Below are 27689 nucleotides of genomic sequence, written 5' to 3' on the forward strand. Positions count from 1 at the left end.
TTATTAGTAATAACAATAATATAATAATAACAATAATAATAAAAGAATGGGGAGAAAGACAGGGAAGGCAGGGTTATCTTCGGCAGCATCTTGCAGTGTCTTCTCTGGCAAAGAGAAAAAAAAGAAAGAGAGGAAATAGATATATATCTATATATCTATATATCTATGTACAGGCTTGGGGAAGGGGAACTGGACTGGGATTATTTCTAGATTCTCTGCCAGGGTTCACCACCACTGACCCTGGGTTCTTCAGTCTGTGATACACTAAGTGATCAAGTCCCAGTCGAAATCATCAGGGATCTCCTCGTTGGAACCAGGAGGTGGGACAGGTGGCCGAGGAACCAGATGATGTGCTGTCAGGAAGGAAAGGAAGAGGTTAAAGAGACTTCCTTCTAGCTGGCATAATAAACACCCGTAGAGAAGACCTTGTAACTAGTACAAACTGTTGCACTTGCTAGATATTTATTATTATTCTGGGGTGTTCTCAGGTGGTAAAATTCAGTCAATTCAGTTATCAACATGTGAATTAACCACTATGTCTATTACTCAGGGCAATATGGGGCTTTCTCTCCTCTACAAACCAACTGGTCTTGAAGTTGCTGAAAGCAGTGCTGAGCTGACCAGGAGGACAAGAAGACAAGGACTGGGGAAGAGAGACCAGACCTTGGCACAAAGGCATTGTCAATGGGTACCAGCGTTTGTTTTTGACTGTTCTTTGAAAACATTCTAAAGACTCTTATAAATTGTTTTAGATTATCTGTTGCTTTCATATTATCTATTCTTCGTTCTCTTTTCATTCATTAAAAAGGGAACTCTAAATGAAATCTGGTGTGTTTTTTTAAAAACCATCCCAAGCATACAATTCTCTTTTGTAGGCAAATGGTCTCTCCTCCTAAAAATGCCTAGATGGCATTCTTGGTTCTCTACAAGCATACTACAAACCTCTCTTGCTCCACAGCAGATGGGGTACTAAACGGTCCTCTGAAGGCTATTAGAAAAAAGCAAAGAGAAGAAAAGGAAGACACCAGCCAAAGAATGAGATGTCCCTTAGGCCTGGTGATCAGATGAGCTAACAGCTCACCAACTTCCAGCTAACTTACCTGGACGGTTGTATCCTGGAGAGTCCTGGGTAGGGATTGGGTACATGGGTGATGGGCCGGAGTAGAGGTGGGGTGCTTGTGGATGTCCATAAGAGTTCACTGAAAGAGAGAAATAAGATCACATTGAGTCTTGGGCAGAGCTACTGACCTCACTGGACTGATGCTGCCATAAAGTCTTCCTTTCTTGAACGAATGAAAAATCATCTGTTAAGCACTTAATGTATACTGGACACTGTGGACACAAATACAAAAGAGACATCAGTCCCTGCCCTAAGGAGCTTATATTCTAATGGGGAGAGAAGGGAAGCTTCCCTTCAGGGAGCACCAGTCAGGGAGAAATGCTGGAGATGAGCAATGGGTAAAATTCAGTAAAGTCAGATGTGGGACAGCATACAACTTCAAGGGGAGTAATTACTATGATCATGATTCCAGAGTCATTTACTAAGCATATCATCAATGAAGTCATGGAATTTCCTTCCCTGGAAATCTTTAAAAGAATAGGAGAGCCACATGGCAGGCTTTAGGCACCATTTAGCCAGAGATCAGAAGTGTGGTATGATCCTAGCCAATCCAAGAATTCTGTGGGAAATTAAGGCTAGGGAAAGGGTGTTTCGATCCGAGAAGTCACAGGGATGGTGAACAACAGAGATATAGAGAAGCCAAATGATAGACTCTTTCCAGAAGCCATGGTAGGGGCAGAAAGTGGGAGTAGGGGGTGGGATATGAGAGCACAGCACCAAGGCAGGCAAACAGTGTGGGTGAAGCAGTTATGGGCATGAGGCTTTCACCAATCAGGAGAGCACACAAGCCTCTGCAGAGACTGGCGCAAACAGCTTCTCCAGAAGCCACCAGCCTTCAGTTATTGGAGAAGAGTGAAAAGGAGACCTAAATTCTAGGAGTATGAAGAATTAAGGGCATTATGAGGAAGCTACACATAGGAATCATATTAACAGCCCCCTGCCTTGTTTCCTTCATCTAAGAATCATGAATTACTCAATGACAGCTGAGTCACTTGAACCCCTTTGGGGAAAAGGGAACAAAACAGGTTGGGAAGACCAAAAAGTGAAAAATGAGCATGCGCCCTGAGCCATCTCCTCTTCTGCCTCAAAGAGTTTTGTTTCCAAACTAGATTGAGGCCTTTGAGAGCAGAGGTTCATAGATTTGTAGATGGAAGGGATCTCAGAGGTTATCAATTCAGTTCATCTTACAAGGAAAATGAAGCCTGGAAAGAGACCAACGCATACAGTAACAGCAACACTGTACGATGACTGACTTTGATAGACTTGGCTCCTCTCAGCAATGCAAGGTTCTAAGACAACTCCAAAAGCCTCATGATGGAAAATGCTATCCACATCCAGAGAAAGAATTACAGAGTCTAAATGAAGATTGAAGTAAACTATTTGCTCTCTCTCTCTTTTGTTTTTGTTTCTGTTTTGTTTCTTCTTTCTCATGGTTCATTCCATTGGTTATAATTCTTCATCACAACTTGACTATTGTGAAAATATGTTTAGTGTGAAGGTATATGTAGAACCTATATCAGATTGCATACTGTCTTGGGTGGGGAGGGGGGAGGAGGAGGGGGAGAAAATTTGAAACTCAAAAACTTGGGAACTGGATGTTGTAAACTAAAAATAAATAAATTTAAAAGGAAAAAAGAAAAAGAAAATGCTATACACACCCAGAGAAAGAACTACGGAGTCTGAATGCAGATCAAAGTATACTACTTGCTCTCTTTTTTTGTTTTGTATTGTTTCTTCTTTCTCGTGGTTCCTCCCATTAGTTCTAATTCTTCTTTACATCATGACTAATGTTAAAATACATTTAATATGAATATATATATGTAGAGCCTGTATCAGATTGCACGTTGTGTTGGGGAGGAGGGAGGAGAAGGAAGGGGAGAAAATTTAGAACTCAAAATCTTATGGAAGTGAATGTTGAAAACTAAAAATAAATGAATAAATATTCTTTAACAATGAAGCCTGGGGAAATGAAGTGATTTCTCAAGATCACACAAGTAGTAAGCAGTAGTGCCAAGCTCTGAACAAAAGTGTTCTGATTCCAAATCCAGTCTTCTTTCCACCAGACAAACAGGAATTCTCTATTACCTTCCCTCAACACATCTACAGGCACAAATGTCTGGACACTAAAAGATCCCCAGTGTGCCCTTCTATCCCCTTTCACTACTTCTGCCCATCCATCCACCTCCCCACTCCCTACCTTGTTCAGCTACCCAGCCTCTGACTGCCCTGGGGATTCTGGTTCTGCCTATTACCTTGGTTTATTGCGGACTCCTGCTTGCCGCTGGTCAGGGCACAGGTGTCGGCAATTCTAGCGGGAGGTGGTGGCTGGTGGGGACCCCCTGGGTGGGGCAGCTGACCAGTCTGGGTAAGGAATTGGTTGAGGGAGTCACAGAGATTGGCAATGTGGTGCTGGTCCAAGCTCCAGTTTTTTCTTTCTGCCTGCCGGAGGCTCTCCATTAGTTCTGCAAAACAAGGAAGGCATATGACCTCTGACCCTCAAGGATAGCCCCTGTCCTCCCTATTATTTCTCTATGTCACAGACCTGAGTACCTGTCCTAGGCTTTCCTCATTCTCAGACATACCTTCCTAACCATTACCTCTCATTGTTTTTTCCTCTTTACACCACAGGTAAAATGCTAAATGCATGTACAATATTCATCACCAGCAGTATCAAAAAGTAATTAAGTGCGATAATGATATATTGCATTTGCATTCATATCCATGATCTCACTCTGTCCTCACAATGGTACTGAGAGGTGATACAAGATAGCTACTAGTATTCTAATTACATGGGTGAGAACATGAAGTCCAGAGAGGTCAAAGGATCATAGGATCATAGCTCCAGAGCTGGAAGAGATTTTGGAGGCTACTTTGCCTGACCCCCCTCCTTTGACAGTCTGATGAGGTGAAGAGACTTGTCCATAATCATGCATCCGCATAGTCAGGAATGAATCTAAGACTAGAACCCAGGTCCTCTGATTACAGGGCAGAAGCAATCTGACCATTTCTACTCTACCAAAAACCAGGGATAACAATAAATTGTTTTAATGTTATAGTGTCCACAATCAATCTGCAGGCATTTATTAAGAGTCTACTGTGTGCCAGCACTGTACTTAGTGCTGAGATTACAAAGAAAATACTGAAACATTATCTGTCTTAAATTCTATTAGGATAGATAGAATGTGTGTGTGTGTGTGTGTGCGTGTGTGTGTGTGCGTGTGTGCGTATGTGTGTGCATGCGTGCGCGCACGTGTGCACATGTACAAAATATAGACAAAATGCAAAATGATACCAGGCTTTTTTTTGGGGGGGGGGGGTCGGGGGGGAGACTAGTAGCCAGAGGAAAAAGGAAAGATCTCATGTAGGAAATGATGTCTTTAAGAAGAATGTTGATTCTAAGAGTGTAACAGTCCAGGAGAGAGTTAACGAGGGCCTGAACTGGAGTGATGTTTTTGAGGAGAAAGAGAAGGGAATGAGAACAAGCGATGTGGCAGAAGTAGACATGACAAGATTTGGAAACTGACTAGATATTCGGGATAAATGATGATGACTCTGAGGTTTCAAACTGGAAGGATTAGAAGGATGACGGCATCTTCTCCTCTCAGGTTTCTCCCTGTGGCCACGAACCTGAAAAATGGGACTGCTCAATGCTGGACCAGTTAAGCCGATTAACCATCTTGAAGCTTTCTTTCAGGGAGTCAATGTTGGAGCACCAGTCAGGGGGAAATGCTGGGGACAGAAAGAACAATGGACAAAGTTCGGTGAAGTCAGAGGTGGGACAGCACATAACTTCAAGAGGACTAATTACTACGATCATGATTCCAGAGTCACTTACAGGTTATTAAGCATATCCGTAAATGAAGTCATGGAATCTCCTTCCTTGGAAATCTTTAAGAAAAGGCTTTAGGCACCATTTAGCCTGAAATCAGAAGTGTTCTATAATACTGAATAATAAGCTCTAAGTAGTATCTTCCCCTCTATCATATAGGATCTCATGGCATATTGGATTTGGTGGGCACAGAAAAAAGGCTACAAAAAAAAAAACCTCTTATAAAGCAGGTGTTCTTAATCTGGGGCAAACAAGCCCCTCTGAAAGGGTCTGTGGTTAGATTTCAGAGAGTCTCTGAACTAATATATCTTTATTTTCACTAACCTCTAACTGAAATATAGCATTTTCTTTTATTATGAATCAAAGACAAAATGAACAAAATGTTATTCTGAGAAGGGGTACCATAGGTTTGCCATACTGCCAAATAGGTCCATGACACAGAACCCCACTTTAAAAGGACCCAGATTCAATTTTCTAACAAATAGATAGCTCATTTGTATAAGGCTTTAAGGTTTATAAAGTGCTTTACATACAATATCATATCTGACTCTAACAATTCTGTGAAGTACGCGCAGTAAGGTATTATTAGTTCCATTTTATAGACAAGTAAACTGAAGCTCAGAGGCTAAGTGACTTGCCCTAAGGCACCTAGCTACTCCCAGTGCCATAGATTAGGAGTACCCAAAAGTCAAGCCGCTTTAACACGCATCTGCCCAACCTCATTTTCCGCTTGGCCTTTCCCTATTGTTCTTACTCACCAAAGCCAGTATTGTTGATGGAAGCCTGAGACTGTGCCTGCTGCTGGGGTGGTGGTGGAGGCTGCTGGGGCGGATGCGGGTGGGGGTGGTGCTGATGGGGATGATAGCCCACATGCTGCAGTGGGGGCGGATGCATGGCCATCACAGAGGGTGATCCATAGCTGTCAGCCCCAGGCTGCTTCCCTCCCGGTGGGGGGCAGCCCTCTGGGCTGGGAGTATGCAGTGAAGGGGTACCCCCTACAGATGAAGGGCCCTGTGCTGGTGGCTGCTGCTGAGATTGCTGGGGTGGTTGCTGCTGTTGCTGGGGTGGCTGTGGTGGCTGCTGGTACATGTAGTAATTGTGATTGGAAGGCTGCATGTCACCCAGGAGAGTCGAGAAACCTGCAGGGTAGGAAGAAATAAGTGACTCAAGCAACCTGAGCAAAGTTGGCTGGGGTCTGGATGGGAGATCCCTACGGAAACCCCAAAATAAGAAGGGAAAGATCACCCTGGGATAGCCAGTACCCCTATAAGAGATCTCGTAGCCTCCTGCGGTATGACATAGAGCTCAGAGTTGGACTGAGGTGCGTGGCCAATGTGGCCACAGCTAATATTTACCCAGCAAAGGTTGGGCATGAACCTGATGACCAATTCAATTCTACAAACTCTTAACAAGTATCCACCCTGTGTCAGGCGATGTGCTAGGTGCTTGTAATACAAAGACAAAAATAAAACAGTCCCTTCTCTCAAGGAGTTTCCTTTCTTAAAAAAAAAAAAAAAAAAAAAAAAAGGATAGTATAACCAGCAAAGTCCCAAGTAGGACTTTATCCTACCGTCTTTTGAGAATATCAGCCTAGATCTACAAATCAGCCCGGGCTCAAAAACTTCAAAGGAACTAATCTGGAGATAAATCAAGAAATGAAAAAAAACCAACACTACGGGATCCTGGGTTTTCTATCCCATGCTTGGCCCCTCTCTCTTCATCATTCTGTCCCTTCCATAATTGTACCTCTGCTAACTGCCCTGGGAGCTGAACCACCAACACTCTTAAAGGGAGATGCTGGGTAGGGAAGGGGAATTAGAAATTATTTTAGCAATCTGATAAAAATTAAATCAGAATTAATATCCTGTAAGATAATTCAATTGGTACCTTGGCCTATTCTGATTCCATAGATAGCTGTTCTATGGCCTTTGTGTGTTACTCATCCCATCACCCTAGGTGCAAAAAGAAAGTAAAATTTCTTAAGCAGATGCTGTCAAACTCATAGACACGAAAATTCTTTGATCCTTGAGAAAGTCATCTACAAGAGATGTTGCCACTTCCTTTCCTCTCACGCTCTTAACTCTCTACCGTCAGCTTCCTGACATCATCATTCAGCTAGAACTGCCCTCTCCAGTCACCCATGATCTCTTAATTTCCGAATCCAATGGACCTTTCTCAGTCCTCGCCTTCTTGACCTCTCTGTATCCTTTGACTTTCTCTTTAATACTCTCTTCTCCCTAGGTTTTGTGGCCCTTCTCTCTCCTAGTTCTCTTCCTACCTATCTGACTGCTCCTATCAGTCTCCTTTGCTGGACTTTCATCCAGGTTACTCCCACTAACCATGAGTGTCCCACGGGACTCTGTCCTTCTCTCTACATATTATTTCACTTGGAGGGGCAGCTAGGTGATGCAGTGAGTAGAGCACTGGCCCTGGAGTCAGGAGGACCTGAGTTCAAATCTGGCCTCAGACACTTGACATACTTGCTAGCTGTGTGACCTTGGGCAAGTCACTTAACCCCAATTGCCTGGCCAAAAAATAAAAAAAAAAAACTACATACATTTCACATGGAGACTTCATCAGCTCCTAGGGATTCAATTGTCATCTTTAGGCTGATGACTCTCAAATCTACTTAACCAGCCCTAAGCTCTCTGTCCTAATATCTCCAACTGCCAATTAAACATCTTTAATCAGATGCCCTGTAGACATCTTGAACTCAACATTCCCAAAAGTGAACTCATTATCTTTTCCCCTAAACTCTACCCCCTTCCAAACATTCTATTACTGTTCAGGGTACCACTGTCTTCCCAGTCCCCCAGACTCACAACCACATGTCATCTTCAACTCCTCGCTCTCTCCCATGCCCCCACCCCCATTTCCTATCCAATGCCAAGGCTTGTCGATTTCACTTTTGCAGCATGTCCCCTTCTCTCTTCTCACACTGCCACCCCCTGGTGCAGGTCCTCATCACCTCATGCCTGGACTGTTGAAATAGCCTGGTGGTGCCATGGTCGGCCTACCATGAATCTCTCCATTCGGTTGCCAAAGTGATCCTCCTACAGGACAAGTCTGACCAAGTCACCCTGGCCTTACTCAAACTACCCGGGCTCTCCGTTGCCTCCAGGCTCAAATAAATAATTCTGTTTGGTATTCAAAGCTCTTTATAACCTAGCCCCCAGTTAACTTTCCAGTCTTCTTACACCTTACACCACCTACTCTTTAAACCTCCTCCCTGTTTCTCAAACAGGTTATTCCATCTTTTCAGCTCCAGGTATTGCCTCTAGCAGTCCCCTATGCCTGGAATGCTCTCCCTCCTCATCCCTGATTCCTCCCTTCCCTGATTTTCTTCAAGTACCAGCTTAAATCCTGCCTTGTACAGGAAGACTCTCACCATCCCTCTTAATTCTAGTGCCTTCTCTCTAGTGATTATTTCTGATTTATCCTGGATATATAATTTGTTTGTACAAAGTTATTTGCACATTCTCATACCCATTAGATTGGGAGATCCTTGAAGGCAGGGACTATATATGGTTTGCCTTTCTTTGTATCCCCAAGACTTAGCACAGTACCTGGCATGTATAATAGGTACTTATTAAATTTTACTGACTTGAGTCAATTTATTGACTTAATTTCACCTTCAGGTCCCTCCTACAAAAAGGAAATATACCGAGAATAATGCCTGAATTCAAAGATGCCTGAAAGCCCCTTTATTCAAAATTTAAACCATTATCAGAAGGAATCAGAGCCTGGGGGGGGAGGGGGGGGGGGGGGGCCTGGTGCTGTACTATACCAGTGACAACACTGCCCTCTAGTGGCCATCTCCTAAATGACTGGCAGGAATCATCCTGTAACTGACCCGATAATGTTCACCTCCAACTCAGTATTTGGGGAGAATATCCTGACAGGCATCAGTATTCATATACTGAATAAAGGAAAGGAAATATACTGAAAGGAAAACTGAAAAGAAATTCTCAGTAGAGTGGTACACTGTTATTAATGCACTGTAGGTGGAGCTGTGAATTGGTCTAACCACTCTGGAAAGCAATTTGAAACTATGCCCAGAAAGTAACCAAACCAAACATACTCTTAGACCCAGAGATATCACAATCAAAGAAAGAGGAAAAGGACCCACTAGCATCCAAATATTTATAGCCAGCCTTTTTGTAGTGACAAAAAAAAAAACCCAGACACTAAGGGGATAGATTTGAAGATGACTGAACAAATTATGGAATATAAATGATGAAAAAGATGGTTTCAGAGAAGTATGGGAAGACTTGTTCAAACTGATGCAGAGTGAAGTGAGCGGAACGAGGAGAACAATTTCTATGCTACCAATGACACTGTAAAATCAAGAAAGGTAGGCTACGGATGTGGAAATGTTGTGTACATTTTCAGACTTGGTAGCTGATTGGCTTTGCTTAAATATTTGGGTTTGGTTTGGTTTGGTTTACAAGGGATAGAAAAGAAAGGAAAGGAGAATGATTATGGTGTTTTTAAAACAATAGAATGATTTTTAAAGGAAGTTATTCATCAGAATGAAGCTAGAACCCTGTTCTAAACATCTTCATCTTGTTTGGCCCTTCTGATAAGTTTCTACCCTCTCCAGAAGCAAAGAAGAAGAAAGAGAAGGGCAACCTTTCATCCCAAAGGAAGAATACAGTCCATGACCCCCAATCCAACCAATGACTCACCATGTGGCGAAGAGGAAGAGGAAGATTTCTCTAGCATGGACTTGTAGAGGTTTCGAAAGGACCAGCTCAGATCCTGAAAGTTTATCTCCGAGTAGGAAAATTTGAAGTCATGATTGGTATTATATAATGGAGGCGGCCCGTCAGCCCCATCTCGTCCTGGACCACCAGCTGCAACTCCTGCGCCATCCACAGGTCCTGAACCCTGCAACCAGAGGTCAGTGCCCTAGCTGAAAAACCAACTGTGGTCTTTCTCAATTACCTGAGAGGCCCTACCTGTCCTCTCCATCCTTTCTCTCCCTCAGTTATTCCTCTAATTTTTCCTCTTTCTCCTCCTTCTTGGTTCCTTTCTCCTATGTTCTCTCCTTCCTCACTCTATTTCCTTCATGACCCTCTTTATCATGCTCCTAAGCCCTTTTCTTTCTTTCTCACAAACTTTTCTGTCTTCCTCTCTGTTCTGCAATTCTACATTCCTTTTATGGTTTGACTTCCCTTCTCCATCATCTTTTCTCCTACTTTCCTTTACTTTCTTTCCCATCATTTTTATTTTTCTCTTTTTCTTAATCTCTCTGCCTGCTTCCTTTCCTTCTGCTTCCTCTACCTTGTCCCTTCCATCTCTACTCTATCCCCATCTCTCCTACCTACCTGATTGAAGCTGGTGATGGGTGTGGTGCTCTGCAGTGACATCTGAGTGTTTCCTTCAGGAGACAATGAGGCTTCTCCACTGCCTGGGACACCTCCTCGTGGGCTCTTACTTGCTTCCTGTTCTGGGGAGTCCTGGGACAGCTGTAGACATGAATAATAAGAAGTTGGAAAATTATCAGAAAAGAACAGAAAAAATGTCCCCAATACCCTTGGTTTCACTATCTATCTACATTCAGTCTTTGTTCAACTTAGGTTAAAAAAAAAAAGGTGAGAAATGGTTGAAGAGACAAAGAATGGTCTTTCACTGTGGGGTTAGAACTTACTTCATCATCTGGAGGGTGCCGCCTCTTACGAGAGATGTCAGGACAGGTGTCAATTGTCCAGTAAGAGCCCTAAAAGCATATTCCATACCAAGAGATGAAAGAATTATTAGGTTGGGGTAGGCAAATTCATTTTAAAGGAGTAGGGAAGGGATATGTTTCCAATGTATATGGTACCAAAGTGAAGAAAATAGCCAAGGAAAGTTCAAGTTATCTTTCCAAGGTACTATTCAATGTTAAGGAGAAGAACTTGAACACAGAATATCAAGCAGGTCAAATATGGGCTGGAGGCAGAATGCTGGTCCAACGGTCCAATTTATAAATCCAATGTGGGCTAGTAAAAGTACTAGAGGTAGAATAAGTTAGAAATTGTACAAAAGGCTAAAAAAAGTTTTGCTAATTCTTCTCCTTATGTGATCACGGGCAAATCCCTACTTTTCTTGGGGTCTCAAGAATCCCTATTTATAAAATAATGTACTCTTCCTTCTATAAAATTATCATTTTAGAAAGTTTTCAACATAGAATCACAGAATTACTGGCCGTTAAGGGCCTCTGACTGTCAAGACAAAGGTAAATCAGTCCAAATTGAGAAATACCAATGTTGTCACTGTTCTTAAAAATCTCCAGGAATGGATTCCACAGCCCCCCTTAGTCACCGATTCCAGAGGGACCTCATAAGAAGTTCTCATACTGAGAAAAATAAAGTCGCTGGTCTGATTGACATGATTTCCTCTTGTGGGGCATTAAAATATACAGAAAGCCTTGGTTACCAACCATCTTCTAGTTTTTGCTGCTCCCTCCTCACAGGTTTCAGCAACAACTCACCTTCCCAGGGTCATCCCGAGGTCTCGGCACCTTCCGGAAACATTTATTGAGAGAAAGATTGTGACGAATTGAGTTCTAGGGACACAGAGAGAAAAATCAGGCTTCAGAGATCCATGAGGCAGGAGGCTGTTTCTTAAGACACAAAGGGTAGGCTAAGGGGCCCAAGCGCAGAATAGAGCAGACTAAGGTAAAGGTAAAAAAAAATTGAAATAATAATAACCCTGAAAGGTAACAGATTTGTTTTGCTTGACTGTCCTTATTTGTTACAAAGGAGGGACTCCACTGAGGAGGTGGGAAAGTTAGAGGAAAGTGATAGACGTTTGAAAAAAAAAAGCATCAATAAAACCACATAGATAAATGAATGCATGACAGAATAATTTAAATTAATGAGTGCACCAAGCCATCTTATCTCCAGACTTTTGATGAGGAGGCATACCACCCTCCTCTCTGTAGAGAACAGATAGGCTGCATATTCAGAAGGAGGGATAGACTGTCAGACATGATCACTGTGGTTGTTTGTTTTAGTTAACTGTTCTTACTGGTTATAAGAAAGTGTTCCAGGGGCAGCTAGGTGGCACAGTTAGTAGAGCACCAGCCCTTGAGTCAGGAGGACCTGAGTTCAAATATGACCCCAGACACTTGACACATGTACTAGCTGTGTGACCTTGGGCAAGTCACTTAACCCCAACTGCCCTGCTAAAGAACCAAAAAATAAAAGTGTTCCATGAGATGGGGAATTAATACCAATTTAATCAATAAAGATTTTAAAAACAATGAAGACTTTTAAAACAAAGATAGAAGTCAAGATATAAGATGGGATTAGAGCCAATTTACTTATGTTATTAAAAGTTATCTGTCAGATGGCAGCAGCAACTGGGCCAGGAGAATGCCTACTAGAGTTAAATTTATGACAATAAGGACATATACAGGAAACACAATAAATACTTTTGAAAAGTGTTTCAACAATGAAGGATTAATTAAGAGGAGAAATAGGAACCTACCCATTTTTGTCCTCTCAAAAGCAACTGAAAGGATGCTTAGATAATCCAAAAACTGGTCTCTGAAGTATATGTCCGAAGAAAAAGAAAAGTTCCACATATAATTTTTGGCCTATATTTTCAGAAGACAACTACTAACTAGGAAATAAAAAAAGAACTCCCAGACAGCCCTAGCAAGTGGTAAAGCCCACCAGCCTCCATGTATTACCAGGGGTATACTGGCAAATGTTTAAAACTAGCTCTCTGAAAATGCATTATTAACATTTCTTCCACCACTTACCTAAGCCTAGATAATCAACAAACCAGTGAGCCCCGATTCAGAGTATTTGCCAATTTCCAAGAAGCAAACGTTCACATTGAAATTTTAACAAAAACTGGATCTAACACATCCTGCATACTACACAGCAAAGCCATGAAGTTCACGTTAGACAGAATGATGATCAGGAAATCCAAAGAGAAACTGCAATAAGTTAATTCTTCTATCCCAGAATTACACAAGAGATCAAATAAAAGCCTATTGGCAATAGGAGATGAGGCCACCGGCAAAGTCAGTTTCAGGAGTTACCCTGTTTGACCAGAGATGGGCTTAGGACCATATACAGCCTGCAAGGTTCTGAATGGAGAGTTCTCCTAAGAAAGTCCCAAGGTGGGGACCTTGGGAGCAGGAGATCAGTGCTGTGGCAATACTCAAAGATAGACACCCTAAGGCTGTATCCTGAGAAGCAAGAGAGGCCCTTAAGATGTGAAACTCAAATATCCAGGGGAGCCTAAGCCAAGAGGCGGATGTCAGTGTAGGAGCCCAGGGCAAGACCAAGCAGGGTCCACTACACTTACCCAAAAGAGCAACAGGGAGAGAAAAGACTAGCCAAGGCATCAGGTAAATAAATCAAAGAAAATATTAACCAATACAAAAAATTATTGCATATTTAGAGATCCCCAAAAGGAGAAACAAATAACTCTGTAGCAACTGCAATCAGTATTTCAAAGGGGGAAAAATGGATTTTTCACATGAATACCTAAAAGAAATTTAGTAAGAGATTTTTTTTAATGAAATAAAAACTCTGAAAGAAAGAATTGGAAAAATAAATAGTTCAGAAAAGAAAGTAGTAAACCTAAGCCAAGTAATAGACTCCCTGAAAACTAAAACAGACAAAACAGAAATCAATGACTTGAAGAATGTTACCCATTTGATAAAAGAGAAGTAATGAGTTAAACACATTTTTGGACATGGCCAATGTAGGAATTTGTTATCTTTGACTATGAGTATTAATTATATCGGTCTTGCTTTTCTTGTTTTTCTTTTTCTTTTTTTTTTAATTTATTTAATATATTTAGTTTTCAGAATTGATTTTCACAAGAGTTTGAATTACGAATTTTCTCCCCATTTCTACCCTCCCACCCACTCCAAGATGGCATATATTCTGGTTGCTCCGTCCCCCAGTCAGCCCTCCTTTCCGTCACCCCACTCCTCTCCCACCCGCTTTTCCCTTCCTTTTTTGTAGGGCAAGATAAATTTCTATGTCCCATTGCCTGTGTATCTTATTTCCTAGTTGCATGCAAAAACTTTTTTTGTTTGTTTTTAAACATCTGTTTTTAAAACTTTGAATTGTGTTTTTCTTTTTCTTTTTCCTAGTAGAAGTGTGGGAGTGGAAGGAAGAAAAAAATAAAAATTAATTGAAAAAATTTTTAATTAAAAAAAAGAAAGAAATGATTCCATGAGATAGCGAGAAATATTCAAATACAATCAAAAGGCTGAAAAAGACATCTGACATCTGACATCAAAAAAACTGACATCGATAACAGGTCAAGAAAAGATAATTTAAGAATCATTGGATCTTTGAAAATCATAATTTAAAAAAAAAAAGCCTGGACCCTACAATTCAGAAAATCATAAGTAAAAATTGCCCAGATCTATTAGAATCAAGGGCAAAGTAAAGATAGACTGAATCCACAAATAAGTCCCAGAAATGTCATGGCCTGAATCCAGAGCTCTCACAGTAAAGAAAAAATATGGCAAATATCTAGAAACAGTAGAATATAACGAATCAGAGTCAGGATCACATAAGAGCTAGTAGCTTCTATTCTAAACATGAACAGATACTGGAATATGGTATTCCAAAAGGCAAAAGAGACAGGCTTACAACCAAGAATAACTTACCCTACAAAGCTGAGTATTATCTTACAGGATAAAAAAAAATGGATCTTTAATGGAATAAAAGATTTTGAAGCATTCCTGATGAAAAGACCAGAGTGGAGCAGAAACTATGAAATGGACAAGAGTCCAGAGAAACTTCAAAAGGTAAATTTATTAGAGTAATTAGAAGAAGCTATATGATGAAATAATGCTGATATTAATAAGGGGGTGAAGAAATGTGTCACTTCAGAACTTTAATGTCTAGGTTTTTCTTATTTAAAGAAAAACAAAAGCCGTGGAAATGGACTGAATCTGTTCTGACTGTTTAAAATGGGAAAAGGCAGGGAAGGATAAAAGAAATAACATGGTGTAGAAAGGAGGATGAATAGGACGGAATTTGAATTTCTCATAACTGAGAAGGAGAGTTTTCAAGCATGAAGCAAGGGGCAAGGCAGGACTGGACACCAGCTGACCCTCATTTTATGTGAAAGAAACAAAAGAAGGTTGAACACACAAAAATGTATCAAACTCAATAGGGGGGAAAAAATCAGGAATGTGGGTGTCAGGGGTAGAGGAGTTCTAAGAAGGAAGATAATGCCAAGGAATAAACTATAAACCAAACAAATTCCCTGATTCTGAAGTGGGGAGTAAAAGGGCGAAAAAAAGAAAAACAATATAAGGGGGCATCTTATATTGCATCTTCAATAGGTAATAGATGAATAAATCATGATATATGAATGTAAGGGAACATTACAACCAGTAAAAAATGACACAAGACAATTTCAGAGAATCCTACATAGTTATGAACCAACGCAAAGTAAATTGAGTAGAACCAGGAGAACAACTTACTTAAGAACCACGACATTATAAAGAAAAGTAAATTTGAAAGACTTAAGAACTATGATCATCGCAATGACTAATCATATCTCCAGAGGATCAATGTTACCCACTTCCTGAGACATCGAAGTGTAGAAAGAGACATTTTTGGACATGACTACTGTGTTGATTGGTTTTGCTTAATTTTTTTATTTGTTACAAAGGTTTTCTTTTTCCCTCATATCTTTTTCTTGGGTCATTAGAACAATTTTTTAAAAACACAGAAGACAATTCAGAAGGAAGCACAGAGAATCAGGATAGTTTTAAAAGGAACATGTAGCATTTATTATTTACTTTTTTTAAAGGAAGAAGCATGAAATGGAAACCAATGGTTTCATAGAGAATCCTCTTTTTATGTTCTGCTCTGTGTACGAAAATGCTCTTTTTTTGGTGTTTAAGTTCAAAACAAATAAATACTATATCCTCCTTCCTCCACTAAAATTTAAGCTTTTTGAGGGCAGATTGCTTTTCATCTTTTCTTTATATCTCTAGTGCCTTATACTTAATAGTTGCTTAATAAAAGCCTTTTGAAATTAAAAAATGAAGGAGCTATATACATCTATTCAATCCCCATTCAGCAACTGACAAATGAGTTATTTTTCAAAAGATTAGTGAGTAGAAAGGGTCTTTTCCTTGCCAAAAGAGCTAGGCCAGCCATGCCTTCTCACCTCTAACTAAACAGCCTATCCACTTATATTTGAAAAATATTTTATTAGCCACTATTTATTTGAAAAATAAGCTGCTACCATTGGGGGTAGTTTCATTACTGTCAGTTTTCTTTAATTGCTTACCAATTAGCAAATATAATACAAAACTAGGAATATAAAATGTTGAAGAGACTATAGACAGATAGGAATACTAATGCACTGCTGGCAGAGTTGCCAATTGATCTGAACATTCTAGAATCTGAACGATTTGGAATTACAGTAACTAAAATTGTGACTAAAATATCCATAACCTTTGACCCAAAGATCCCAAGGTAGTCTATGATAAAAAGACAGGCCTTATACTCCAAAATGTTTATACAGGGCACTTTTTTATAATAGCAAAAAACTGGAAATAAACTGGATATCTCAACTTGAGAAAGGAGACAAAAAGCTGTGGTTCATGAATAGAATAGAATATTATGTGCTGTGAGAAACAATCACTATGATGAATAGAGAGAAGGAAAGTAAGCCACACAAACTAATACAAAAAGACATAAACAGGACCCATAAAACAATATATATAACAACTACAATGATGTAAATGAAAACAGTAACGATAAAACTATCAAAGCTGAATCCTGTGAAATTATAATGGCCAAGCTTGGCCCCAACAAACAAATAAGAGAAGGCACCTTCCTGCTTCTTTGAAGAGGTGGGGAACTACAGGTGTGAGAACTGCAAATACTGCCAAATGGTACATATTAGTTTTGCTGAAGTTTTTCCCCCTCTTTTTTATGCTTTGTTATAGGAAAGGGTTCTAAGGAGATAGAGGGATATAATGGGAAAAGTATGTAACTTAACAACAGAAGATATCAGTAAAAATGTGTTTTTAAAAAGGCAGGATGGCCATGTGAAACACAGACACAGAAATTTGATGGTACTCCTGTCCTGAGACATGATAAGATGAAAAAAAATGGTCTATTTGGGGAGAGGAAATTGGGATAGTAGAGAAAACAGTAACAGCTTGGAAATTATGTCTAGGATTCTGGCCTACCTTGTAAGGAAGAATTTTACCATGATCAAGTTACCTGAAAATAAGACAGAAGATAAGAGCAAAGGATATTTTTCAAGAGTCTCTATCTCCCTGTGCTGGAATAGAATGAATCAGAGCTGGATAAGAGAGATAGGGAGGAAGGCACGGTTGTTGAGAACAAAAGCATGGCAGTTACAGGGCCAGTCCTACCTTCCAGCCGATGCCAGCATTCTTGTAGTAAGGGAAGTTATCACAGATCCAACGGTAAATCTCACTGAGGGTCATCTTCTTGGCTGGGGAGGAATTGATGGCATAGGTAATAAGCGTGGCGTAGCTGTATCGAGGCTTGCCATCCTGGTGGACGGCTGCTTCATCCTTGCTCAGGGTAGCATTGGGATCCGTGGGTGAACCAGGTGGGCATTTGCGGCTACCTCCAGGGGGCCCAGCTTGTGAGGCTCCCCCCAGCTTCTCAATGGTAGCCCGAAGGGTCAGCTGAGGAAGCCAGTCTATGGATGTGAGGCTGCTCTCCAGGTCGGAAGCCATGGTGCTGCCAGGTTCTGCCAAAGAGAATGGGAGGAATGAGTGCAATGTATATAGAACGATGTATAGTGTCTGGTACATTACAGGTACTTAAATGTTCAATCAATGATTAATTGAAATAGTGTCCAGCTCCCGAGGAGCACATTCGAATTCCAACCCCTCAAAGAATTTTCATTCTGCTAGCTATCATTTACTTAAATGACTTCTCTTGTGAACAACTCCTGATCCTCTCACCTCATTCCCATAAGCCCTAATATTCCACCTATGTGACCATGATCAGAAGGATCATGGTAAGTCTTCCTCATTCTCCATCCTACCCTGAAACACGGTAGATGGAACTCTTTCCTTAGGCAAAAGCTAAACAAGAGTCTAAACCGTCCTCTAAACTGAGAACAACTGCCCAGTCCCTCAACTCTCTCCATCTATGGTTCCACACCAGTGGTACTTAAATTCTTAGGTCTCAAGATCCCTTTACACTCTTAAAACTTCCTGAGGACCCTGGCAGAGCTTTGTTTATGTGGGCTATATCTATTGATATCTGCCATGTTAGAAATTAAAAGTGATTAATTTTTAAAATATTTGTATGTTATTCATTCAAAATAATAATAAAACTATTACATATCTTTTTTTCCTTTTCTTTCTTTTTTTTGAGGGGGAGAAGGCAGGGCAATTGGGGTTAAGTGACATGCCCAAGGTCACACAGCTAGTAGGTGTGTCAAGTGTCTGAGGCTGCATTTGAACTCAAGTCCTCCTGAGTACTCACTGTGCCACCTATCTGCCCCAAAAGCTATTACATATTAACATAAAAAATATTTTTTGTGAAAAATAACAGCAATTTCCAAAACTAAAAAAAAAAAAATCAGTGAGAAAAGTGGGATTATTTTACATATTTCTGCAAATCTCTTTAATGTTTAGCTTAATAGAATACAAGAGGGATTCTCCTGTGTTCTGCACTCAGGCTGTTATAATGTGTCCTTTTGGTTGAAATATATCAAGAAAATCTGGCCTCACAGATAGGTAGTTGGGAAGAAAGGAATATTTTAGTGCATAAATAATGTCTCGGTTCACTATAAAAATAATTTTGATCTCACAAATCCCCTGTGAGGGTCTTGGCTTGGGGAACCTTGGGGGTCCAGAGACCACTCTTTTAAAACCAGGGCTTTAAAATACAGCAAAGTTTAAAACCTGTATATAAATCGCCAACAGTGAGGGAAAGCTAACTGGGCCCCCAGAATCACTTGGTTTAGATCTAGAAGAAAGGTTAGAATACAAAAGCCCTCGTTTTTTACAAATGAAGAAACTGAGGCCTGGAAAGGCTAAGTGACTTGCCCAAAGGTAAGCAAATGGTAAATTGCAAAGCTGGGTCTCAAATTTCAGATCTATAATGCTTAGAATTAATTACATGGGCACCCTGACTCAGCCTGGGCAGGGCATATATATAGATATATATACACACACAAAAATACATACAGATTGAGACCCTACGGCCATATTCAGTGTGCACAGGCACCTTTAAGAGGTATTACAAGGATCCACCTTTCTAATCCAGGTTACATGTTCACTGAGACTTACTGGACACACCATACATACACAGAGAACATACTACACAACCGAAAATAAAAGATACTAGATGCACAAGAGCACACACTCTCACACACACACACACACACACAGTCACACAGTGTACTATATGCCACACTCACAGAGGTTACAGCTATAAAAAATTACCAATAAAGCAATCACATATAAAGGTGAGAAATCTTGAGCACACAGCCACCCTACACACCTTCAGCAGTTTCCCCAGAACAAACACGCCCACACACACATACATGCGCACACAAGGAAGAAGTCATGGGAGGTACCTCCCACCACTCCAGCATGATGGCTCCACTGAGCCAGGGAGACACCCAGCTGCGTGTGCACCGGTAACAATCAGACAGGCTGGCTATAAATAGCCACTCTGGAGTGATGAGCCGAACTCTTTTTCCCCCTCCCTCTATCTTTCTCTTCCAGCCAGGCACGCACCCTGCCTAAAACCCCCATGCAGACTCCTATCATTGCCAGGCCACCCATGCCTGGGTTTGCAAACCCTCCTGCCACCCACACAGCCTGGGCACTCTCGATGGCAGGGAGGTGCCACCTGGAGGGTGAAGCCTCAGCGATGGAAAATTAAGAAAGATGGGTGACACCTGTGGAGTGGTATCTGGATGGGGCTGACAGAAATCCCCCAGTGGCACTCCCCTTGAGGTGAGGAGGGCATCCATCCTCCTCAAAATTTGCCACCTAACAGGTTTATGCCTGTTCACCCTAAGTTCTAGCTGGTACAGCCTCTTCCCTGGGGCTCCCCTGCTGAGAGTCCTGGGTCACTCCCCGGGAAGAGCCTGAGCTGGAACATCTCCAGGGTCACTCCGGATCGCATGAATGCGATCTCTCCTTCTCGTCCAAATACACATATTCCCACACAGACTCTGCTGTTAACGATTCCAATCTACATTTAAACCTAAGTCACCTATTAAAAAATGACAATTTCTCCCCTCTAACAAATGCCCCCGTTTTCCCCCAGGGCTCAGGAGCCCCCACAGTGTCTTGCCCTTTTCCACCAAGGGTGTATCCCACCTGAGCTTTCTGTACATGTACATACATGCACCCAGTCCTGACATCCACACGAATAAACACACCCATGCTGCAATGCAAAGTGAAAGCCCAGCTCCCCAGAGCTGCAGGAAACACCTTAGTGCCTTAGGGGTCTAAGCAGCCAGGATGCAACCGAGGAGCCAACTGACAGGGAAAAAAATAATATGCCATGTTTATAAATAGCACCAGGAAGAGATTTCTCTTCTATCCTCTGGTCCCTGGACCTGATCTACACCCGTAGAAATGCACAGGGTCAGTCACCGTCTTTTTAGGCACCAGCAGGTCTTCCAGCGCCTCACCAAACCAAACCAAATCGGAAAGCTGCCACGTCTAGGAGGGAGCCGGACAGCTGTGACAGCCATCACAGACGGAGCCAAAGCCAGGCCTCTCTAGCCAGCCGAAGCCAAACACTACACTTGGAGGGGTGGGAGAGGAAGGAGAATAGAGAACTAACTCCATTCTCAAGAGGTCAGGCTCCCAGCTTCCCCTGACTGGGGGGCTACAGGAGTTGAATAGTTGCTACCAAAATGTATTTCTGATCTCTGTGGAGAAGCTCTGGGCAACAGCACATAGAAAGCCCTAGAGAATTACATTAAAAAAAAAAAACTGTCCTATACTTAAGCAGGAGCATGAGGGTGAATTCAAAGGGTTGGGGAACTTTTCCTTCAGCACTGCCTGTATACGCCAGAGCAAGGATGTAGTGATCGATCATGAGTTCCCCTGGAGGAAGAGGTCCTCCCCCCTGCTCCAGGTTGGGTCAGGCCCTTCCCTAGCCTAGAGCAATGACCCCTGGAACCACACCCGGCTGCAGCTCTGAGATCCTCCATCCTATTTTCCTTACCACCTCCCCATACTTCCCATAAAAGTGACTCCCAAACATATTGCCTCAATCCTATTCCCCATACTGCCATCAATTCCCTAAATATACCTAACCGACCCTCCCAATCCAAAACATTGATGACCTCTGCTAAAAAGATCCAGAGTGTAATCCCTACCAACAACTCATCTCTTGTTCCATTGAAATAAGTAATTAAGCGTTATTGTGCTCATATCTATCATATGATTCATGCTCCCCAAAAAATGGCATGAGGTTATCATCATCAGGTTATTACTAGAAGGAAAAAATAGAAGGTGTTTCCATCCTATCATTCCCCACCCCCACCCTCCCACCACTAGTCCAGAGCTTTCTTTCTTCCAGAGGGATTCATGCTACTACATTGTCGCAGAACCTAAACAAGGCCACATCCTCTTCTCTTTGGTCTGGGAGACCAAGAAGTAATACTTATCCAGAAGCTGGGAAAAGGTCGTCATGGGATAGCCGTGCCACCTACCTCTGACAGAGAAGTGACAGATGTGAGACGCAAAATGAGACATATATTTGTTGAACATGCCATTAGAGGAATCCGTTTTGCTTGACTATGCGTATTTGTTAGAAGGGTTTTGTTTTTTCTTTTTTTTTTTTCTCAATATGGGGGAAGTACAGAGAGAAAAATGTATTTTTGTTTCTTGGAAAAAAAAACTGATTTTTTTAAAGGGACAGGTTTCCCTATATAAATATGCCTTCTGAGAGTGGTAAGAGTGGTAAGAGTAGGGAGTAGTAGAGAAATGATTTCTCCCTTTCATAAATACTAGATAGATTGCTAAATAAACACACACTTAGCCCAACGGATTGACTCATAATATTTTTACTGCTAAGGTTTTTCTGCCTGGACCTATAACTTCAACGTGTAGGAAGCTCTAAGTATAGAAACTCCTTTTACGAAAGCAGATCAACTATGGCCAACTGCAGTCTTAGAGTATTGCCTGAGGTACTGACAGGTTAAGTGACCTATGTCAGTCATTCAGCCTGAATGTGTCAGAGGCCAGCCTTTAACCCAGGCCTTCCTGACTCTAAGGCCAGCTCTCTCTCCTTTGGAAAGCTCTTAGCACATAGTAGATGCTTAATAAATGCTTGTTCCCTTCCACCACTCTGGGCTGACACATAAAAGTTGTGATTTCACTGGCATAGGGAGTCAGCTCCCAGGGAGGAATTTTTCCCACCCACCAGGGCAGATCAGCACCTTCTCACCAATGACATTCTTAGGTTAAGGGATGTGCCCGGGGTCACAGCCTGTGTCACAGGATGCCCTTTCTGAGTCATAATTGGCTCTTTACCCACTACCCCAACACTGCCTCCCGAATAAAACGACCACTCCGAATCACTCACATTTCTATACCCCTTTACAATTGATACCTGCTTCTGCTCCTGTGCATTTATTATCCAGATTTTTCAGAAGAAACAGAGACTCAGAGGGTCAGGAACTTGCCCTAGATCTACCTGCTCTTAAATGTCTGAGCTAGCACTCAGACTCAGGCCTCGACTCCAGGTTCAAAGCTCTTCACGCTACAACCAAGGTGCCTCTCACCTACATACTCAGGCAGATGTATGTGGATCAGGAGCAGCTGGCCTGCAATCTGGAAGACCGGAGCTCAAGTGTGACCTCAGACACTTACTATCTGTGTGACCTCAGGCTCTCTTTGCCTCAGTTTCCTCAACTGTAAAATGAAAATAATAACAGTATCTACCTCCCAGGGTTGTTGTGAGGACCAAATGAGATAATATTTGTAAAAGTACCTAGCAGAGTGCCTGGTAGACAGTAGGCACTACATAAATGTTTATTCTCTCCTTTATCCTCTCCCTTGTCATAAGATCATAGACATGGAGTTGGAAGACCATCTAACCTAAGTCACCACCACCCCCCTAATTTTACAGATGAGAAAATGAGGCCTAGGCAGTTTAAGTGATTTGCTGAAGGTCATACAAGTAGTGACCATAACATGAAGAATCTGAAACCGGGTCCCCTGACTCCAGAGTCAGTGAGTGATCTTTCCACCATACCAAAGCAGACACTGAATCGGTCATAAAAGTTCCCAGAGCACAGTATTTTCTTCTACTCAATTTGAGATAACCTCTTTGGGAGAACAGGAATATTTTCTACCAGATCACAGGGCTAACTCACTGACAGCCCCAATTTGGAAAGGAAGGATGGATAGATAGAAGTAAGGTAGGAAGGAAGGAAGAGAGAGAGGAAGGAAAGAAGGAAAGAAGGAAGGAAGGAAGGAAGAAAAGAAGAATGGGAATGAAGAAAACAGGGACAGGATAAAATATAAAACCTAAAACTTGCTCTGTTCAGCTTGGGTGCCAAGTCCTTAGGGTTCATCCTCGCTTTCTTTCAGAGACAGAATCACTCTAACTCTGACCGGGTCTAGGAGCTTATCTAAGGATAAACATCCACATGACTGCCCTGATGCTCAGAGTTGTAGGAACTCATAAACTTGAGCCTAGAGCACATGTATTCAAATCCCAGAATTTCCACTTAATACCTATGTGACCTTAGGCAATCTACTTAACCCCTCGCAGTCAGTTTCCTCATCTGTAAAATCACAGGGCTGTATTAGATCAATCAATCTTTAAATCTATAGCTCTTTACCAAACTCATCATTCCACCTGACCTCATTTAGGGGTCAGATAGGAAGGGAGAATTTTAAGCTGGGCTGTGATCAAGCTCCCCTATGGTAGCTGGGGTGCTGAAATACTTTTTATTCCTGACCAGATGGTCAGGTGCTTTGGGAGAAGAGGGAAGCTGTCAGAGCAAAGCTGGATCTTGCCAGAATGAAAAGTTCTTGGGGTGAAGGCTCAAATATCTCTGGATAACCTCCAAACCTAGAGAACCTTCTTCTATCACTCCCAAAGTTCTGGGGTACTGAACCCAACCTGGGCTACTCTGATATTTATGATCATTGCTCTACAGCCATTCAAGGATGTCAGGCTCCCAAAAGCATTCCCACCCCACCCTACCCTGTGTATGTCTACACCTCACCAGGGCTCATAGGGGTCCACCCCGTGTACAGACCCCACTAGAAACACGATTCTAGGCACCCTGGTATTTGCAGCTCTGTGTTCGATCACACCCAGACATATACACTCCAAACACAGATACATGGAGACATACACTTGAATTATCATTCAGTCATATAATGTACCAATATATGCATCCTGTAGATGCCTCCTCAGTAGTACTTATACTCAAATCTGCTCCACATTAGCCTATTTCCCTTTGGGGAAGATCCTGCCCCTTGGCCTAGGAGGCTCCAATCCATCAGACCTGACCTTGCTATAGAATGCTACCTCTGAGTGAGGAAGCAATTTCAGGGGCTTAGGCAACCCATCCTGGGCTTGGGCTAGAGGTAGAGAAGCAGGGGAAAAAGTAAGAACCCAAGCATAGCTACCCTTCCACATCCAGCTATGCTATGGGATGGGAGGGAATGGATAGAGGGCAAAGGCCAGAATACTTCAGAAAAAGATAAGGTGCCTGACAGGCCTGGAGCCATCCAGCTAATTCACTGACCCTGAGGATAAAAGGGGGGAAAAAAAAGGAGAGAGGTTAACAGATCTCCAGAAGGGATAGTTTTGCTGCAGACACTCTACGGGTTAACAGGAGGGAGTTCCCAGCCCCCTGCTATTTTGGAGCAAAGTCTTCTCTACCACAACTTTGACTTCCCTCAACACTCTAAGAAAGGCTTGTATACAAGCTGGGGAGCATTGACCCCAGGCCATTAACTAGAAAGAAACTATTTGAGGTTTTTCTGGAATCGAACCTTAATCTAAGACATTTCTTAGAGGTCATGATCTTGATGGAAAGATTCTTTTGAGGGGACTTAGTGCTGACTATACAAATCCCTTTCCGGTTAAATCATACTTGATCTCACCTGAAGCATAGTCATACTGGGACTGAAGCCCTGAGGCACAGTGGCATAGGTCTTCCTTTAGGGAGGGACTTCAGCTCAGGAGCTTTGGTTCTCCTGAAGTCTTTGCAGTCTACTGAATTCCAGTTCTCCCATACTTGTCTGGGTTTAATGGACACCCAGGCCCCCTACCAGCTTTGTGTCTTTAGGCAAGTCATATAACCTCCTGACTCCTCATCTGCAAAATCAGGGGACTGGACTAGATGACCCCATCCAGTGATAGAGATGCAGAGGAGGGGGGCTTTCTGTGACACTGCCCCTACCTTCACAGTCACTGAGACACATGGACGGAGCATCTTGGGTGATCCCAGGGCTGCTCATCCCTTGCCCAGGCCGGGAGGAGGAGGGAGTCCCCGAAGCTCAAGGAGCCTCCTTAACCTGGGCAGGGGGACTCCTGGACAGAGTCAAATCTTAAAGCAACTGGCAGCATAGTATGGTGCAAAGAAGACTGGATTTGGAGTCAGAAGACTTGGGTTAAAATCCCAACTCCACTGTTTGATACCTGTGAGATCCCAGGCAAATCTCTTCACTCATTGGACCTTGGCTTCCTCATTTGTAAAATGAAGGGGTTGAATAAGATGATGTCTGAGGTCTCTTCTAGTCCTACACCCCATGGTGATCATCCCATGATTCTGTTACACAAAACAAAATCTCCAAACACACAAGGGGCTAGGGGGAATGTTAAAACTACAAGTGACTACAAGCCTTCCAAGCTTGGGGCCACCTACTCTTTGGGTCTATGAGTTAGGCATCAGGAAGCAGACACAGAGTTCTAGGATCTATCCAAGTGTGTCAGCCCTGGGCCTGTCAGGCCTAGCACAGAGCCTGGCGCAGGGAAGGCACTTAAGAAGTGCTTGGTGAATGAAAGCCAAATCCAGAGTTGTACAGCCTGGGAGCAAGGTGGGCTGAGGATGACAAATAGTCTGTATGAAGCTCAGAAAGAGCTAGGGCACTTTTCCGATGGCCCCCACCCCCTTGCTTCTCAGCATGTTCAGCAAGATCTCCTCGGGGAGGAGGAGGGAATTCCACCTCTCCCCAAACTCTAGGGAACCCATTTGCCAGAGTCTTGGCGATAGGATCCATGCTCAATAAGCTTGGGAAGCTCCACCTCCCAGGATCCATTTATCATCTCTAGGAGATCCATTCTCCAAGCATTCATTCCTCTGATCCCTCTGCAACTCCCTGGCCCAGAAAGATCCACTTCCTAGATGTCAAAACCAAATTCTGGACCTCCACCCTCTTGACCACTTAGTTCATAAAAGGAGTCAGAGAACGAAAGGAAGGGGGGGTGACGTTGACCACAGACATGACTCACCTGCCTCAGAGGTTCTCCTGGCAAAAGAAGGGAACCACCTGGCACTGGAGTGTGGGGCTGAAGGGATCTCTCTCTTTAGGGGCAGGCCAAGGGCCCCATCCTCAGTAGCTCTTCGTGGGCTTTGCCGAGTTCCCCAAGCTGGGACGGGGAGGTGAGTCCCCCGAGAAGGAGGCGCAGCAGCAGGAGGAGAAGGAGGTCCTACCTGCGGGAGGTGGTAGACCCCCCACGCCTTGGCGGTAATCCTGGGGAGAAGGGGAGGAGCCTCACCCAACCTGGGGTTGTCTCCTCCCCTTTGGGAGAGTCCCCCTTCCCTCAAAGCTGACTCGTTCAGGGGCGAGGGACTTCTGCCTGCTGGAGAATTAAGGGGAGAGGCGCTGCCGGGTTCCACTTTCCAGGTCCTAGGAAGAAGCCCGCGGACTTGGGGCGGGGATGTCGCTGCCCTCTCCTGAGTACGGGCGGGATCGGAATTCTCCCCCGCCTGCGGTGCCCTCTCAGCCCCTGGATCCTGGCACTCTTCTCGGCTCTCGCCAAAGGAGAGCGGGCACGAGGGGGTAGGGCGCCTTCCTCCTTTCCCCCTTCGCCCAGAAAGTCTGGAACTAAGAAGTGAGTGTGTCTACGCAGGAGGGTGGGAACGAGGGTGCCCCCGCTTTCCGGGGTGGGACGCGCTCCCCCGGGCCACAGCCCGGGCTCTAGGGGTCTCCGGTCCAGCGGAGGCCGGCCGGGGCGCCCCGGGCGCGGCGTCTCGTCTCTCTTCGCGCTCCGCGGGGGCTGCTCGGCTGGCCGGGCAGGGAGGCCGCGGCTCCGGGCTCGGGCTCAGGCTCGGCGCGGGGGAGCAGCGGCGGCAACCCGGCCGCCTCGTCCCCCGGGGCCCGCGGGGCTGCCCGCGCCGCCACCCCGGACGCCACGCTACCCGGACTCCGCGCGAGCGGGGGAGCTGGCGAACATACGCGCGGTCCCCGGGCTCGGTTCGGGCTCCGGCTGCGCTCCGCTGCAGGCCCCGGCTCCTCCCCGGCCTCCGCGCGGTTCCTCGCCCCCCTCCCCTCGTGTCCCCGCCCCCCGGCCCAGCCCGGCAGTCACGGCCGGCGTCTCCCCGCCCGGGTTAAGGAGGCTCGGGGAGCTGCAGGGGATCCCTCCTTCCTCTGGCCCGGGCGGCCGCCCAAGGCTCTTTCCCTCCGGCAAGATGATGGGCACCTCCGCCCACCCATCCCGAAGGGCCGTGCAGCCCCGACATCAGCCGACCTGCTCCATCCAGTTAGTACTGGAGGCTCAGTGTCTAAGTGTCAGAAGCCTGGGGGTCCGGTAG

The 27689-nt window shown here is 43.7% G+C and overlaps 2 protein-coding genes across 2 annotated transcripts; one reads left to right on the top strand and one right to left on the bottom strand.

Annotated features, from left to right (window-relative positions):
• Window positions 1-26988, bottom strand: FOXJ2 (forkhead box J2). Its single transcript, XM_036761114.1, has 11 exons — window positions 26387-26988; window positions 17323-17669; window positions 11425-11499; window positions 10603-10671; window positions 10280-10420; window positions 9638-9839; window positions 5708-6088; window positions 4748-4849; window positions 3373-3582; window positions 1101-1199; window positions 1-353 (listed from the first exon to the last, which is right to left on the bottom strand). Exons 2-11 carry the CDS (start codon window positions 17653-17655, stop codon window positions 265-267), a joined length of 1701 nt encoding a protein of 566 aa, XP_036617009.1. The 5' UTR covers window positions 17656-17669; window positions 26387-26988; the 3' UTR covers window positions 1-264.
• LOC118851144 (collagen alpha-1(I) chain-like) lies at window positions 26816-27689 on the top strand. The gene is made up of 2 exons (XM_036760672.1): window positions 26816-26937; window positions 27008-27689. Exons 1-2 carry the CDS (start codon window positions 26816-26818, stop codon window positions 27687-27689), a joined length of 804 nt encoding a protein of 267 aa, XP_036616567.1.

This window comes from Trichosurus vulpecula, chromosome 5 (assembly GCF_011100635.1).
Source record: "Trichosurus vulpecula isolate mTriVul1 chromosome 5, mTriVul1.pri, whole genome shotgun sequence".
Classification (NCBI taxonomy): domain Eukaryota; kingdom Metazoa; phylum Chordata; class Mammalia; order Diprotodontia; family Phalangeridae; genus Trichosurus; species Trichosurus vulpecula.

Bases quoted from the DNA above. Each gene is read 5' to 3' on its own strand.
- LOC118851144 (XM_036760672.1), top strand. From the start codon at position 26,816: ATGTCGCTGCCCTCTCCTGAGTACGGGCGGGATCGGAATTCTCCCCCG. The intron at 26,938-27,007 runs GTAGGGCGCCTT...GTGTCTACGCAG, and splicing joins AGGAGAGCGGGCACGAGGGG to GAGGGTGGGAACGAGGGTGC.
- FOXJ2 (XM_036761114.1), bottom strand. From the start codon at position 17,655: ATGGCTTCCGACCTGGAGAGCAGCCTCACATCCATAGACTGGCTTCCT. The intron at 10,672-11,424 runs GTGAGTTGTTGC...ATATGCTTTTAG, and splicing joins CTCGGGATGACCCTGGGAAG to GGCTCTTACTGGACAATTGA. The intron at 4,850-5,707 runs GTGAGTAAGAAC...TTCTGTCCCCAG, and splicing joins CATCAACAATACTGGCTTTG to CATTTCCCCCTGACTGGTGC.